The sequence below is a fragment of the Barbus barbus genome (genome assembly GCF_936440315.1).
Source record: "Barbus barbus genome assembly, chromosome: 21".
Lineage (NCBI taxonomy): Eukaryota > Metazoa > Chordata > Actinopteri > Cypriniformes > Cyprinidae > Barbus > Barbus barbus.
The window spans coordinates 2,980,866-2,994,832 of NC_136749.1; the positions used below are offsets into that span (position 1 = coordinate 2,980,866).

The following is a 13,967-nucleotide window of genomic DNA, read 5'->3' on the forward strand; positions in this document are numbered from 1 at the left end:
TTTAATTTTTAACATATTGAGTCATTATATTCTTATTATATTGCCAAAGTCAATATTGAGGCTGAAGCTTTGCACTTCTCATCTATCAGGGCATCATCCCAATATCATGAAGGGGATTCAGTACAAATATGTTATCTCTGACAGCTGATGTTAAGCTGTATTAATTGTATTTTGTTACTATGCAAAATAGGCTTAATTTTACTATTTTATTTATTGTTTGTAATACTATGACATGTTCACATGAAAAAACAGACAGCTATTTTACTTTTTGGGGCTGAATGATGAATTCGTTGTTGTTATCATTATTGTGTAATCAACGACTTTTTTATTATTAACTCGCATGTCGTTTTGCGATTGATCATTTTTGACCTTGGCCAGTTTTGTATGAATGAATGCCTGTTTTTATTTGATTAAATGTGTGATGCCCAGAGCCTTGATTCCTTGCTCCTCTCAAGAGTCCTCATCTTATTAGGCAGTTTTTCTTCGCAGCATCGCCTTTGTCTTTCTCGGTGGGGGTTTGTGAGGCATTATTTGGGACCGGACAAGGCGAACACATCGAAACTAAACAGGTGCGGAACCTTTCCGTAGCGCCTCTTGTTTCGCACGGACTATTTAGAAAGCACTCGTAAATATCAGTAAAGATGGCGACGCTCATGAAGAAGTCACATGTCGTTGTTGAAGAGGGAAATGGTGAGAAATTAAACTGATTTACTAGCAAATTATGATGTAGCACATATAGCCTGCCAGAATACCAATTATTAATCGCTAATCAAACGACTACTAATTTCTTAATTTAAACTGTGTTCTACTGCCACACAGGCCAGAGGGATATTACAGTAAATCCAATTTAGTCTCGTGTTTACACTAGAAATGTACAGCAGAATACACATTCGTTCTCTTTGCAGTAATTAGTGATTTATTTTGACATTTATCTGACTTGTGTGTGTCCAAAAATCTTTCGCTTGGGTTATTGATCAGCGTTCTTTATGACATTTTAAACACTTTAGGGTCCTTTCAGGTTTACCGTACATGCATGTAAATGGAAATTCATATTGTTTGGGGTAAATACTGAGATTAAGTTTGCTTGCAGTACATATATTGGCGCAATTTGCATACATAGCCAGATTTCAAGCATTTAAGTCTTTAGATCAAGATATTCTTAAGAAAAGAAATGAAGGCAAGCGTGTTTAACATTTCACTGACATGTGGCCACTTTTAAAATTAAGGAGAAGGTGCTTGAAATGAACGTAAATTGTGATGCCATAACTATATATTGTGTTATAAATATGTTTTATGTGTGATATGGATGATCAGAGGAAGAGTTGGGAGTTTCTGATGACAGCCTCAGTAATGATGGAGAGAGTGGAGCAGGAAGTGATCAGGAGGGATCCGATGTGGGAAGTGATGTAGAAGACAGCGGCGATGAGGATGGAAAGAGTGAGGAAGAACAGAATGGAGACTCTGCGGAAAATCCCAACGCCGGCTGGGCCGAAGCCATGGCCAAAATCCTGGGGAAGAAAACACCAGACAGCAAACCCATCATCCTCCTGAAGAACAAAGCGATGGACAAGATCAAAGAGAAGGAGAAGAAAGAGCGTCTGGAGAAAAAGAAACGGGTAAACTTACGACGCATGCAATCAGCAGGGCTTCACCAGATCTCATAGAATTTAAGGCTTCTTTTTTATGTTATAAAGTGGTAAAAAGTTTAATATTAAGCTTGTAAGGGCTGGAATGAATTGGAAAACATATATTTATGCACAGTTTTTCTGTTAAAAATTGCGAGTAATTTAGCTAAATGATTAAAGTAGTCAACAAAAATAAGAAAATACTTGTTTTTTGTTTTTTTTTAGATTTTACAACCATGTGTGCAGAACTGTTGCTCACTACGGTACTACAAATATATATTTATCTTGGAGCATATGTTACTTGATGTTCTTCATGTTCACTTGTGAATGATGGCAACCTAGTTTAATACACAATGTCTAAACATTTTAAATCAAATGAATCATTTGAAAAAGGTGAACATTACAAAAACCCTTTTTTCTTCAATGCATTTATTTAAAGAGGCATTAAATGGCCAACCCCTATATGCATTTACATACTTTTTTTTTTTTTTCATTTACAGATCGATAAGAAACGAGCATGGGAGAATATGTGTCGAGAGAAGCCTAATGTGGTTCGAGACCGAGAGCACGAGAGGAACCTACAGAAAATTGCTACCAGGTGAAATATCATTCAGATCACTTTTGCTCCATATAATTAGCCAAGCAGTTTATGAGCTCCTTTGTTATTTGAGTTTTTTTCAGTCTGTTGAAGTATAATTATGTGTTGTATGGTATCTGTAGAGGTGTGGTGCAGTTGTTCAACGCTGTGACGAAACATCAGAAGACCGTGGATGAGAGGATAAAGGAAGTTGGGGGTTCAGAGAGAAAGAAGTCCAAAATTCTGTCCTCGGTGACTAAGAAGGACTTCATCGATGTCCTGAGAGGAGCAGACGTGGCTAACAAACCGGCTATCAAAAAAGAGAAAGTGGTGAGATTACTTTTCTTTCCCCATACACTTACTGTCTTTCCTCGTACTGTGTTTTCCTATGTACTGTTTAATATTAAGATATTATAAAATGAGTTTTGAGCATCATGTAGGCTTTATGTTGAAGAAATGCATTTTTCTTTTACTTTTCTTAATTTCACTCATTGTCCACTTGGTGGCACTGTTTACATACGGCTCTTATAGAATTGATAAATGTAAAAATATGAGACTGATTCTTGTAACTTTTCTTGACTGATATTAGCAGCCTGTAGAAGTGAAACGGGAGAATCCGTCTTGGAGCGTGTTGAGGGATGATTTCATGATGGGCACATCCATGAAGGACTGGGATAAGGAGAGTGATGAAGAGCGTGAAGGAGAAGAGGAGGGAGGAGTTGACAACCTTGAGCCTGCTGAAGACTACAGCAGTGAATCGGACTGATCCATCACTACTGCACATGTGCATCATCTAGTGCACACATGCAAGTGTTCTTACAGACCCTCAGACCTGGCGTGTGCCGAGAGAGAAGACTCAGCATTACCTGGACTTCTCAGAGCGTGGATCTTGTGATACTGGAATAGGAAGAGACGGTTATCTGTGATGTTGCCCTGATCTTGATGTTGTTCTTGTTGTGTCCTGGTAAAGCAGGCTCTTTTTGGAGTGCATTGATGAGTGCTGCACAACTCGCATTTATGTCACAGTGTTTTTTTTTTTTTTTTTTGCTAAATAAATCATTTCATGCACCTTGATTTAAGAATCTTTAGATATTTTGACTGGAAACAAGAAGACAAAAATTCTAAGCAGAAATACATTTTTTATAGTCCAGGTACTCATTCTGTATGCATATTTTCATCATCTCCTTCTATACAGGATCCTGTAGACGAGCATAATATACATAATAACAATGATTAAGTATTAAACTTAAGCATTGAATCGAAGTATGCTTTTTGTCGGGTGCTGTTGAATAATTAAATATTCTATGATTTTATTATTTCCATAGCGACGTGTCATGCAGGCACAATAATGACCATGTTGATAATATGCGCTCTGTGGATTAACATCACGTAAATTCCCCTATTTCTCCCAAAATACATGAAAGTGGTCAGTTAGCTGGGAGAAAAACAGAGTAAACTTTATAGTAACCTACACCATGTGTATTTGATAGGAATAAAACATGTCGTCCATCAACTGAAAGGATTAGCCTATTATTGCCGCTTTCCATAGAAATCAGCGTGTAGCCTATTTAACTAAATGTCTTTTTTTTTTTTACTTAACTGAAGTGTATTTAAATGTCTGAAAAAAAATTATTGTATTTGGTTGAAAACACTGAACAGTTATGAAATATGAAAAGCACAGAGCGCGTCTTTTTATTTTTTTCTGAGCTGGTCTTCAGACTCAGCGCCAGCCAAAGGGTTAAAATCGATTGTTAGCTAACTATGGTCGTTATTTCCACTGAACTCTATTTGTAACGACAAAACTTACGAACATAGTTGCTTTTGGGAAATGCACCCCTGGTCAGATCAGTAAAAATAACTTTCCTGGGTATATATTTTTGCAATAAGCTTCTGTTTAATAAACTGATAACAGTTTAACATTATTTACCTCAGCCTACATTTTGCGTCTTTGCTATTATATTACAATATCATTATGCCTCAATTAGCTAGATAAAAATTAAGAGTTGTTGTTTTATATGTACAGATAGACAAATAAGGAGAAGCCTAAAACAGGCCCGAGCCCCAGCCCACGTCTGAACTATGATGGGAAAATTGACCCGAAGCCGGGCCCTAGAGGTGTAAAAAAGTCGGGCTGAAATGCAGGGCTCTAGCGTTCGAGCTTGGTGCTGTATTGCACCTTTTTTTAGAGTGTAGTTTTACTTTAGTCGAGGGGGTCTAGTCCTATTTTCGGAGGACTATTGTCCTGCAGAATTTAGCTCCAATTTGCCCCAACACACATGCTTAGAAGCTTCTAGTAAGACCTTGATTAGCTAGTCAAAGTGTGTTTAGTACTGAAGCAGGATAGTGTCCCTTCAAGAGCAGGTTTGGACACAGTTGGCTTTTGTGATGTTTTAGGTGACCACCGGGTGGCGCTGCTGTCAAAGTAGTGCAGTGATCTACAGTTGGCTTTCTGACCTCTAGGAGAAGACAGTTCTGTAAATGTAAACCTGAACTTTTTATACTGAAATGTATATATTCATCATGATATGGGTACATGGTGCATTTTATTGTTTTGAGCTCATTAAGAGTGTATGTTCTAATATAACAGGTCCTTTCATCAGAGGTTCACCATAGGCCTCTCTGATTGGAAGGCTGCCAGGAGATGACCTTTGACCTTTAAGGGAGCAGCCTCGCCAGTTGTGCTGATTCTAGACTTTCTCTTTATCACGCTCAGTCGAGCTATGTGTACACACCCAGTTGAGATATATTTACCCAGTGTCTGAGAGGGTACGCTATCCATCTATTTTGACCAGCCTAAAACTCCCATTTGTCACGGCAACACTGTGACCTGCCACTCAGGAATGCCCGCCCTATCCAGGGCATGTTGACACAGCGCCCTAGAATGGGTCGAGCTCCTCTGTCGCTCCCTCACTGCTCATCTTTTCATAGCTGCCCATTGTCTGCATCACAAAACCTCTTGCTCATTTCATCAGCTGCCTTGAGTCACGGCAAGTGATTGTGAGAACAGTCAGGTGGGCCGTGTAATAAAATTGTTGTGCAATTTTACCACACTTAATATAATTTGGTTTATTCCCTTACATCCCTGACCTTTTTATCCCTCGCTCACATGCAGTCTCACATCTGTCTTTGTTGGTATTGATTTAGTGATAACATCTGGTTTACAGCGGTGGGTAGAGCCATCGGGGGCGCTCTGAGAGCCTGCCACTGCTGATAGATGACAGGAGTGTGGGCCGGGTACAAAAGGCTTTGGCAAATTATGATTTTTTTTTAAGCAGAAGCTCAAAGGATGGAAAAGTAAATCAAGCAGGTGCGGTGAGGGAGATTGAGGAAGAGTGGATAATGCCTGCATTACATGTTGCACACAGAGAATCTGTGATCGACCGACTTGTAGCAACCTCCCAGAAAGGGTTATCAGCAAGATTTGTATGCACTGATGCAACAGCTGGACTTGCTTTCCCATTCCTTATCAGCTGCCTGTGTCTTAACAGTAGTAATACCATAAGCTACTATTTGTAATTGTTTTTTCAGTATACTAAATGAAGCAAGATAACAGGGCAGATTAGATGGGTGGTTTTGTGCTGAGACTTCTCTGTCTCATTTCATTTCATTTATAAAGGTTATAAATACTAACTGTACCACACTGCAGAGTAATACAGAAAGTATGAAAACATTTTAATGTCTGAAACCTTAAAACTGCTTGCATGACAGTGAGAGGTGACTGTTTTTTTTTAGTTTTTTTTAAATAAGTAATTTTAGGGGATGATGCTAAAATGTCAATCCTGTTAACATGATTTTGTACTGAAAACAAATGATAAGTGGATGTTCATCAACATTAAACCCTTGAAACATTCAGTTTTGAACACAAGGCTTGTAAAATAAAAACTTTACATAAAAATGTAGACATAGTGTAATGAATTAAAGCTTCATTAGATGTATATGATGCTTAAAATCTTACTACATTTTAATTTGAGTTCAGGTGTAATTACAAACTTTCAAATGACCCAATTAGTTTTAATTTCTAATGTTGTTTGTGCATAGTATTTCCACTTGATCCCCAATGTCAGCTACCTGACTTTTTAAACAAAATGCTAAAGTTTTTTTTTAGGACAATAAATGGCGTTTTAGCGCAGGTGAAGTGGTCTGTAAGGACACTGGCCCCTCGAAATCTTTTTCTCGCTAGTTTTGTGGTTTACTCTGTCTTTCTTTTGGGGAGGTTCAAATTAGTCTGGTCATGCCAGAGTGGAAGGACCCAGTGGGCGTTAGGACCTGGCCGCAGTGCTGAAGAGAAACGACGCGCTGAGATATTTACACCGAAGCGCTCGGTAAACCCTTGCGCTGACGAATCCCTCGGACTCACCGTGATGACCACAACCACGTGGTGAAGTCAGTCCTATATAAATCTCTCTCTCCAACCGGCTGCCTTCAGATGTGCATGTGTGTGCTGGCACAGGGACCGTTGTTTTCCACCAGAAGGAACAGAGGAGTGCGTAAACTGAAAAGGAAATCGCCTTTCCCTGCTCTTGCGGTAGTTTATCCCATCACTCCGTACTCTTCTTCTCTGTCGGGCAACTTTAGGACGCGTGAGACAGGTACAGCTTCATTTTCTTCAGCATCTGCTGGTGCCAAACGCGAGGAGGAGGAGAGGCGATGCGCCTTGTGGAGTGAGCAAAGGCTTTTCCTGCACCTCCACATCTTCTCATACAGCGAGGGCGAGTGAGAGGCGTGATAGTGCGGCGCTTTGGAGAGAGTTTGCGGCGCTCTGATGCGGTGGAGGTGCGCGCAAAAAGCCCGCAGGCGACGCGTCTGTCAAAAAGAGAGCTTTGCGAAGCAGAAACTTTTGATGGCCAAATCAATGGCTCTTTTAGTGCCAAGTGATTCTGTGCACTTGCTATGAAGTGATTTGGAATGAAGATCTTACTTTCTCTCCCGCATATCTGACAGACCATTTCGCGTCGGCACCTCGGATGATAATAGCGTGCGCAAAAAGTTAAATTTGGCTTCGCCATCGAAATGATTGGGCTTCTGCGTAACTTATTTCATTAATTAGCATTTTCAAACTCGCTTCAGCTTCAAAAACAAAAGCACAAAATGAACTTGTACGTCTTGAGTCTCCTTCTGACCTTGGATTTAGCCACAGTGGCCGTCAGTTTATCCACATGCAGCACTCTGGACATGGAGCACTTCAAAAAGAAGCGGATCGAGGCCATCCGCGGTCAGATCCTCAGTAAACTCAAACTGAGCAGTCCTCCAGAGATCTACCCCGAGCCCGAGGAGGTGTCCCGGGACATCATCGCCATCTATAACAGCACACGGGACCTGCTGCAGGAGAAAGCCAACGAGCGAGCCGCCACCTGCGAGAGACAGCGCAGCGAGGAGGAGTACTACGCCAAAGAAGTGCACAAGATAGACATGCAGCCCTTCTACCCTGCCGAGAGTGAGTGTTTCAACCCTGTTTTGGGGGTGGGATTGGGTAATGGTTTAACTGAAAGCTTGCAGGTTCGAACTTCGACTTCACTGAGCTCAGTTTACCTCGGTGCTATAATGGCCTCAGTGCGTAAACACTTGACGGGCTCCATGCCACCCCCAGCCTGAATGAAATAGGCATACATAAAAAATAAAATAAAATAAAAAAACATTGTTATTCATTACAAGCAACACGGAACCTCTCAAGGCACCTTTTTAGCCAACAAAGTTCCAACACTGCATAGGGTAATTTAATTTGGTATATATGTGACCCTGGAGCACAAAACCAGTCATAAGTAGTGAAGGTATTTTTGTAGCAATAGCCAAAAATACATTGTATGGGTCAAAATGATTTATTTTTCTTTTATGCCAAAAATCATTAAGGATATTAATGTTCCATGTTCTACTATCATCTTCCATTAAGATATTTTGTAAATTTCCTACCATAAATATATCAAAACTTAATTTTTGATTCATAATATGCATTGCTAAGAACTTTATTTGGACAACTTTAAAGGTGATTTAGTCAATATTTTGATTTTTTTTTGCACCCTCAGATTTCCAAATAGTTGTATCTCAGCCAAATATTGTCTTATCCTAACAAAAACGTCAATAGAAAGCTAATTTATTCAGATGATGTATAAATCTCAATTTTAAAAAAATGACCCTCATGACTGGTTTTGTGGTCCAGGGTCACATATAGAATATTTACAGATTTTTAGCATAATTTTGATATTTTTAGCATCTCTTGTGAGTTGCTTTGAATTAAAGCATCTGCTATGCTTAAATGTTATAGGCTTATGTGTGTACATAGAGCTTTCCAAATAGAACATTTACCAAAACTGGCAGCTACCACAATCATTTGACAGTGTAATATTGTGGCATGGTTCCGACTGTGCACCCCAGATCTGCACGCCCCTCTGCAGCCGCTCCGCCCGCATAGTAGTGATGCCACTGTTTAAGCCAGTTTCAATAAAAGAACCAGCTAAATAATTCAATCCTGTGTGCTAAGAATTAAAAGTGTGCTGGTTATGCTCTGCAGATCAGTCCATGGATACCTCTTGCTTTGTGTTTTGTGTAATTTATTTTGTCATTTGTAATTTATACTAAAAATGAGGTTCGATGGTTGTAGCCTGGAGTACTTGTTATCCAATTGTTGTCTAATGTGAACCTCATGTCAAATGTGAGGTGGCATGGTTTTGCTTTGCTATTCAAGAACTAAGATGTTGTTGCCAGATTATTCTTGACTACATTTTCAATTACTACTTTGCCATTAATACACATATTAGAGGTTCAGTCCCTTTGGAGTAACCTGAGGTTAGGCTCCTTTTTCATCGGCAATGCGTCACTCCTCTGATGGGTTTGAATCCACAATCTTTCAGTTACAGAACAGATTTATCCACTAAACCACAGCTGCCACATCATAGGCTATAGTGTGGTCTCCCCTGATCAATATTTATGCAGCTGTTTGCAGCGTCTTTAAATCATTTAAGCAAATTTGCTGGGCAAATCATTTGAAAAAATGTTTCATGTTCCCTTTTAGCTACCAAGCAAGTCAGCGTTACAGTACTTCAGGTTCTAGAATGTTATTCTCATTCCTTCCCTCTATTACTCTCTCTCTCACACACATACACACACACACACACACACACACACTTTTGAATAATGCTTCTCATTGTACCTAAATACTACCCCACTGTGTCTTGAAAGTTGGGCCTATATAAGCAAATAAGTGCTTTTAAATGTCCTTATTGTGCCATTAATTTTGTAATCGTTTTCAGTTCCCAGATCAAATGTGAGTATACAGCTTGAAAAATAAATAAATTAGGAGATCTTTAATGCCCCGAGGTATATTTTGCATTAAATGTTATTCTTGGCTCTGCCTGCTGTATAAATGCTTCAGATATGAACAGAGTTGGCACAGTGCCATCCCCAGTCAGCAAGCATTTACAGGATATAAATAATCCTGTGTCAACATTCGGAGAAACGCCACCGATTATTTTAAAATTGAACTTTCAGATTGTGGGTTAGATCACAATGGCTCTGTTCCAAAACTTAATGAGCTGCCTACATAATTAGCATTTTAAGGCATTGTAGGCACACTCCCTGGAATAAAGTATATGCTACATATAGGCAGTCATATAATATGCATCACCCTTTCTAATCTAATTCAACCCCGTGCTGTTTTTTTAAAACACTAAATGCATTGAAGCCACTTTGTTCATTGTTGAAGTGAACCTTTGCCTGTATGGTGATTAGATTCACTGTCTTGGACGGCTGCCTTTAACTTGAGCGTGCGAGTACAGAATGACCTGTTCGGTTTGTGATACCTGTGAGTTGTCTGCGATGTGGTGTGCTACAGGTTTAAAGCAATATCACATGTATCCCTAATGGATGTTGAAATCCCAGAATGCATTGCGACAAGCTCAAGCGAAGCGAAACAGAAATGCTGATTAGGGTACAACAGAGCGGAAGGCACACATTAAGGAGAATGTGTTTTTCACTACTACTGAGTGTGGAAAAAGAGTTTTTATTGAACGTTAATAGAGCAACACATTTGGCGGGATAATAAATCCTAAAAGTGGTTTGTTTTGTTTTGAAATCTCATGACACGTTTGGGATAAAAGCTTCACCAGTAATATTATTTTTGCATTAATACTTGTTAAAACAATGACTTCAGCAAAGTTTGCAGAAGTTTTTGTTTATTTTGATAAATAAAAAAAAGTCAAAGTAGGCACATCCAAAGCATCTTGGCCAGGTGCAAGATCAAAAAAATACATCAAATAATACAAAAAAAGAGCTGTTCGCTGTTATTCTCCCTTTATTTAAAAAAAAGTTAAAAGTGGCAACGTTTCAGTCAAAGACCCACTATTTTGATAAATTATTTTAGTCATTAAAATGTTTATTTTAAAAATACAGAAAAAATATTTGAAAAAAATAAAGGTAATAATTTAATATGGCTTAATAAGAATAAATATTTGATTGCAGATGATTAATATCATATTTTGAAATTATATTATAAATAAAATAATATAATTTAGTTTGAATAATTAGTTTTGAATTATATATAAGTATAAATATGCTGATTATCTATGATATCTATGATATTAACAATCTAAATCTAACCACGTCATGTCAACACATGGAAAAATCAACCATCTCTTAATTATCACATCAATTTTAGCCCAACAGCAGAGACAAATTTATCCCCAAGTACCATACTTTTACATATCTTCAGTTATTGAAAAACTGTTGATCTAATTACCTGGAACAAAACTGAACATCAGATGCTTGTCTAAAAGATATATTCTGTAGTTGTATACATAAATCCATAATATTAATAGATCAAATTGGTGCAGAATCAGCTTTGCGTTGCTCCCTGCGATCGCATTAAAGATCAGCCGAATTTTCATATGCGTAGTGGAATGTGTATGTTTAGGAAAGTTCTGCGGTGAGTTTTTGAGCCATCTAGTGGTTAAGACGAGAATAAAATGAAACCCCCAGTGCGCCCCCTACGCAATAAAAATAGTTCAATTTAATTAAAAACGGACAGTATTACCAAATGTTTGTGAGCTGTGAATTTTATTTTGAGTTTATGGCATTAGCTTAGCGCACATGCTAACACCAACTTGTTGTGAACTCAATTGTGAGTCAAGTATCCCGTGCACTTCCTGTGAGGAGTGCTATGTAGAGCGTTCCAAATCGGTCAGCTATGAGATCCCATTTCAGATAGAATCCTTAGAAGGCAGCTGCCCATGTAGACAGTGCAGATTTAGGAGCGGAGCCAAAGTTGGAACAATGAGCAAACAAAAAAGAAAGAAGACTAGATAATAACCATATAGGACATAGTTAACTTTTTCCTGGAAGCGAACTTTGAATGAGGTGTCCTGTTGCAGAATAATGTGTTGGCTAATACGCTCACAGGCTATCGGCCTTATTTGGTTGGGCGCCAGGAAGCGCTCACAGGCAGCACTACAGGGCACAGCGGCACTGGAAGCCACACAAATATGCACGAGAGAGAGAAAGAGAGAGAGATAGAGTGGGGCTCATGCGGAGACAGAGCGCTGGCAGAGCCCACACAGCACTATTTAAACTAGAGAGGAGTGTGTGTTTGCTCCGCACCGTGCCACATGCTCCATGGAAAATTCCACCCTGAGACCCACTGTTGCTGGGGTGTGGAGCTGGAGTCACTGGAGAGGTTCTCCCCGCACCCCCACCTCCAGCCGATCTCACGTGCTCTTAAAAATAAAGGTTCTTCTGTGGCTCCTGGGTTCAGCGGAGAACTCTCTTCTGATCGAAGAGCTTAAAAAGTTGTTGCATTGTTACGGTGTCTTCCGCTTTGGGTGTCTGTAAAGCACCAGCATAAAATGCAACACTCTTAAAAATAAAGGTTCTTTATTGGCATCTATGGTTCCTTGAAGAACTTTTAACATCCATGGAACAGTTTGATTGCAGTTGATTGTTCCTTGTACGCTCTTAAAAATGAAGGTTCTTTATTGGAATCTATGGTTACTTGAAGAATCTGTAATATCCCTGGAACCCTTCAGTAGCACAAAAGCTACTTTAATATTTGAAAAAGGTTCTTCAGAATATTAGAATGTTCTTCAAAAATGGTTCTTCTATGGCATAGCTCCGAAAACCCCGTTTTTTGGAACCTGTAGAGCAAAAAGATTCTTTAGATTATTCAATTGTTCTTCACAATAGGACAAAAACGATTCTTTTAAGAACTGTTACTGAGAGGTTCTTTTGGAAACCTGCAATGGTTCTTCTATGCGAAAACCATCTTTTGGAGCCTTTGTTTTGAAGATTTAACTTGCTAATCTGCACATTGACACTTCTGCACATCCTCAAACCTTTTGGACTGCAGGCGTAATGATCTTTGGGAGGTTGTTGAATTAGAATCAGAAACAGAATCAGAGTTTAGTAATGAAAAGAAAAATAATCAGACAAGCGCAAATTAGTTGGAAAGTCATCAGAAATGTAGTTTATAATGGACAAATATGAAGCTGTCAAAGCCATTAGAGTCAGAGCTTGTTCTATTACGAAATGATAACTCTGGAACTATTCAGTCAGAATAGTTTATTTTCTACGTCATATGAAATTTTAAAGGACAGTCGAAATCTTTTGGTTCAGTTGGCTGTTTGAAAAGTACATTAAGTTGCTTAAGTTGTCTCTTCTGCTCACCGATGCTGCATTTATCTTATCAAAAATACAGTAAAAACAGTAATGTTGTGAAATATTATTACAATTTAATTTACCTGTTTCTATTTTAAAATGTAATTTATTTCTGTGATGCGCAGCTGTATTTTCAGCATCATTACTCCAGTCTTCAGTGTCACATGATCCTTCAGAAATCACTCTAATATACTGATTTGCTGCTCAAGAAACATTTCTGATTGTTATCAATGTTGAAAACAGTAAGCAATTAAATAAATAAAATCTTACGGCAAGCATTTCAATAGTAGTGTAGGTTCTTGCAATGATAGTTTTTTTAAGACCTACTACAGTAAAGTTATTGGAGTGTAAAAAGGTTCTCTGTTGAAACCAGGCTCTAAAATGATTGAATCTTTATTTTTAGGAGCTGCACCAATTTGCATCCAGTTTCAACTTTACTGCTTTATTAGTAGCTATAATGTTGCTCATACATCATTCACACAGTGAAATTTCCAACAGTAAACATACACACAGCACCCATTATTTACAGCCGCTCTCTTGATATATAGATTATTCTGCCCTGTTATTTAAGAAACAAACCAGCTCGTTCAAATATCGTCCGTCCTGCAGGAACGTCCATTAAACCTAATGTCCCATACAGCTCAACAGGTCCGTATGTTTTCGCTATGGTATTAAATGTCCATGCATGCATAAATGCTAACATACCGTGGCCCCACCGGTCTGTTTGTAAATGCAGGTCTCTTGGAGCCCAGTACAGAGCTCCCTTGTGACCGAACACACAGGAACACAAGGCTGCCTCTGTGCACCAGGACCAGGCTCTAGGAAATGGTTTATGTTGCAGCCGTTTTATGACTTTGTGTGGTTTATGCTGTTCAAGAGCATATGACTTGGTATATATGCGCTTTGAGTGCTTGCTGAAGTATGCTCTCTGTTTGCACTGGATATCAGCACCATATTTTTTGCCACTAACACACCTAACCTGTTAAGAAAAAAAAAAATGACAGTGAGTCATTGAGCAAAAACAGCTGGACACGGCTTTTAAAGTTCATAGCGTTGTCCCCTTTATGCGACTCATGATTGCACTGTAAGAGACTTTTAAATGCAAAAACTAAATTTTGGCTTGAATA

The 13,967-nt window shown here is 38.8% G+C and overlaps 2 protein-coding genes across 3 annotated transcripts in view; both read left to right on the top strand.

Moving 5' to 3' along the window:
* The first annotated feature begins 605 nt into the window (after window positions 1–605).
* On the top strand, window positions 606–4,123 carry LOC306887944 (RRP15-like protein). 2 transcript variants are annotated; one of them, XM_079446003.1, is made up of 5 exons: window positions 606–690; window positions 1,315–1,616; window positions 2,126–2,223; window positions 2,346–2,532; window positions 2,792–4,123. In XM_079446003.1, exons 1-5 carry the CDS (start codon window positions 642–644, stop codon window positions 2,966–2,968), a joined length of 813 nt encoding a protein of 270 aa, XP_079302129.1. In that variant the 5' UTR covers window positions 606–641; the 3' UTR covers window positions 2,969–4,123. The 2 variants fall into 2 exon arrangements, with proteins under 2 accessions (XP_079302129.1, XP_079302130.1); XM_079446004.1 differs by having other exon boundaries at window positions 617–690; window positions 2,795–4,123.
* Window positions 4,124–6,438: 2,315 nt separating this feature from the next.
* The window catches only part of LOC306887332 (transforming growth factor beta-2 proprotein-like), a 38,934-nt gene continuing 31,405 nt past the window's right edge, over window positions 6,439–13,967 (top strand). The window contains exon 1 of the mRNA XM_079444986.1: window positions 6,439–7,636. Coding sequence (XP_079301112.1) covers window positions 7,291–7,636 — 346 coding nt within the window. The 5' untranslated portion in view covers window positions 6,439–7,290. The remainder of the gene's footprint in view (window positions 7,637–13,967) is intronic.

What these genes read in the sequence shown, in the direction of transcription:
- LOC306887944 (XM_079446003.1), top strand. Translation starts at nt 642, where the DNA reads ATGGCGACGCTCATGAAGAAGTCACATGTCGTTGTTGAAGAGGGAAAT. An exon ending in GTCTGGAGAAAAAGAAACGG is followed by an intron (nt 1,617 to 2,125) that starts GTAAACTTACGA and finishes TTTCATTTACAG; the next exon opens with ATCGATAAGAAACGAGCATG. An exon ending in CTATCAAAAAAGAGAAAGTG is followed by an intron (nt 2,533 to 2,791) that starts GTGAGATTACTT and finishes GACTGATATTAG; the next exon opens with CAGCCTGTAGAAGTGAAACG.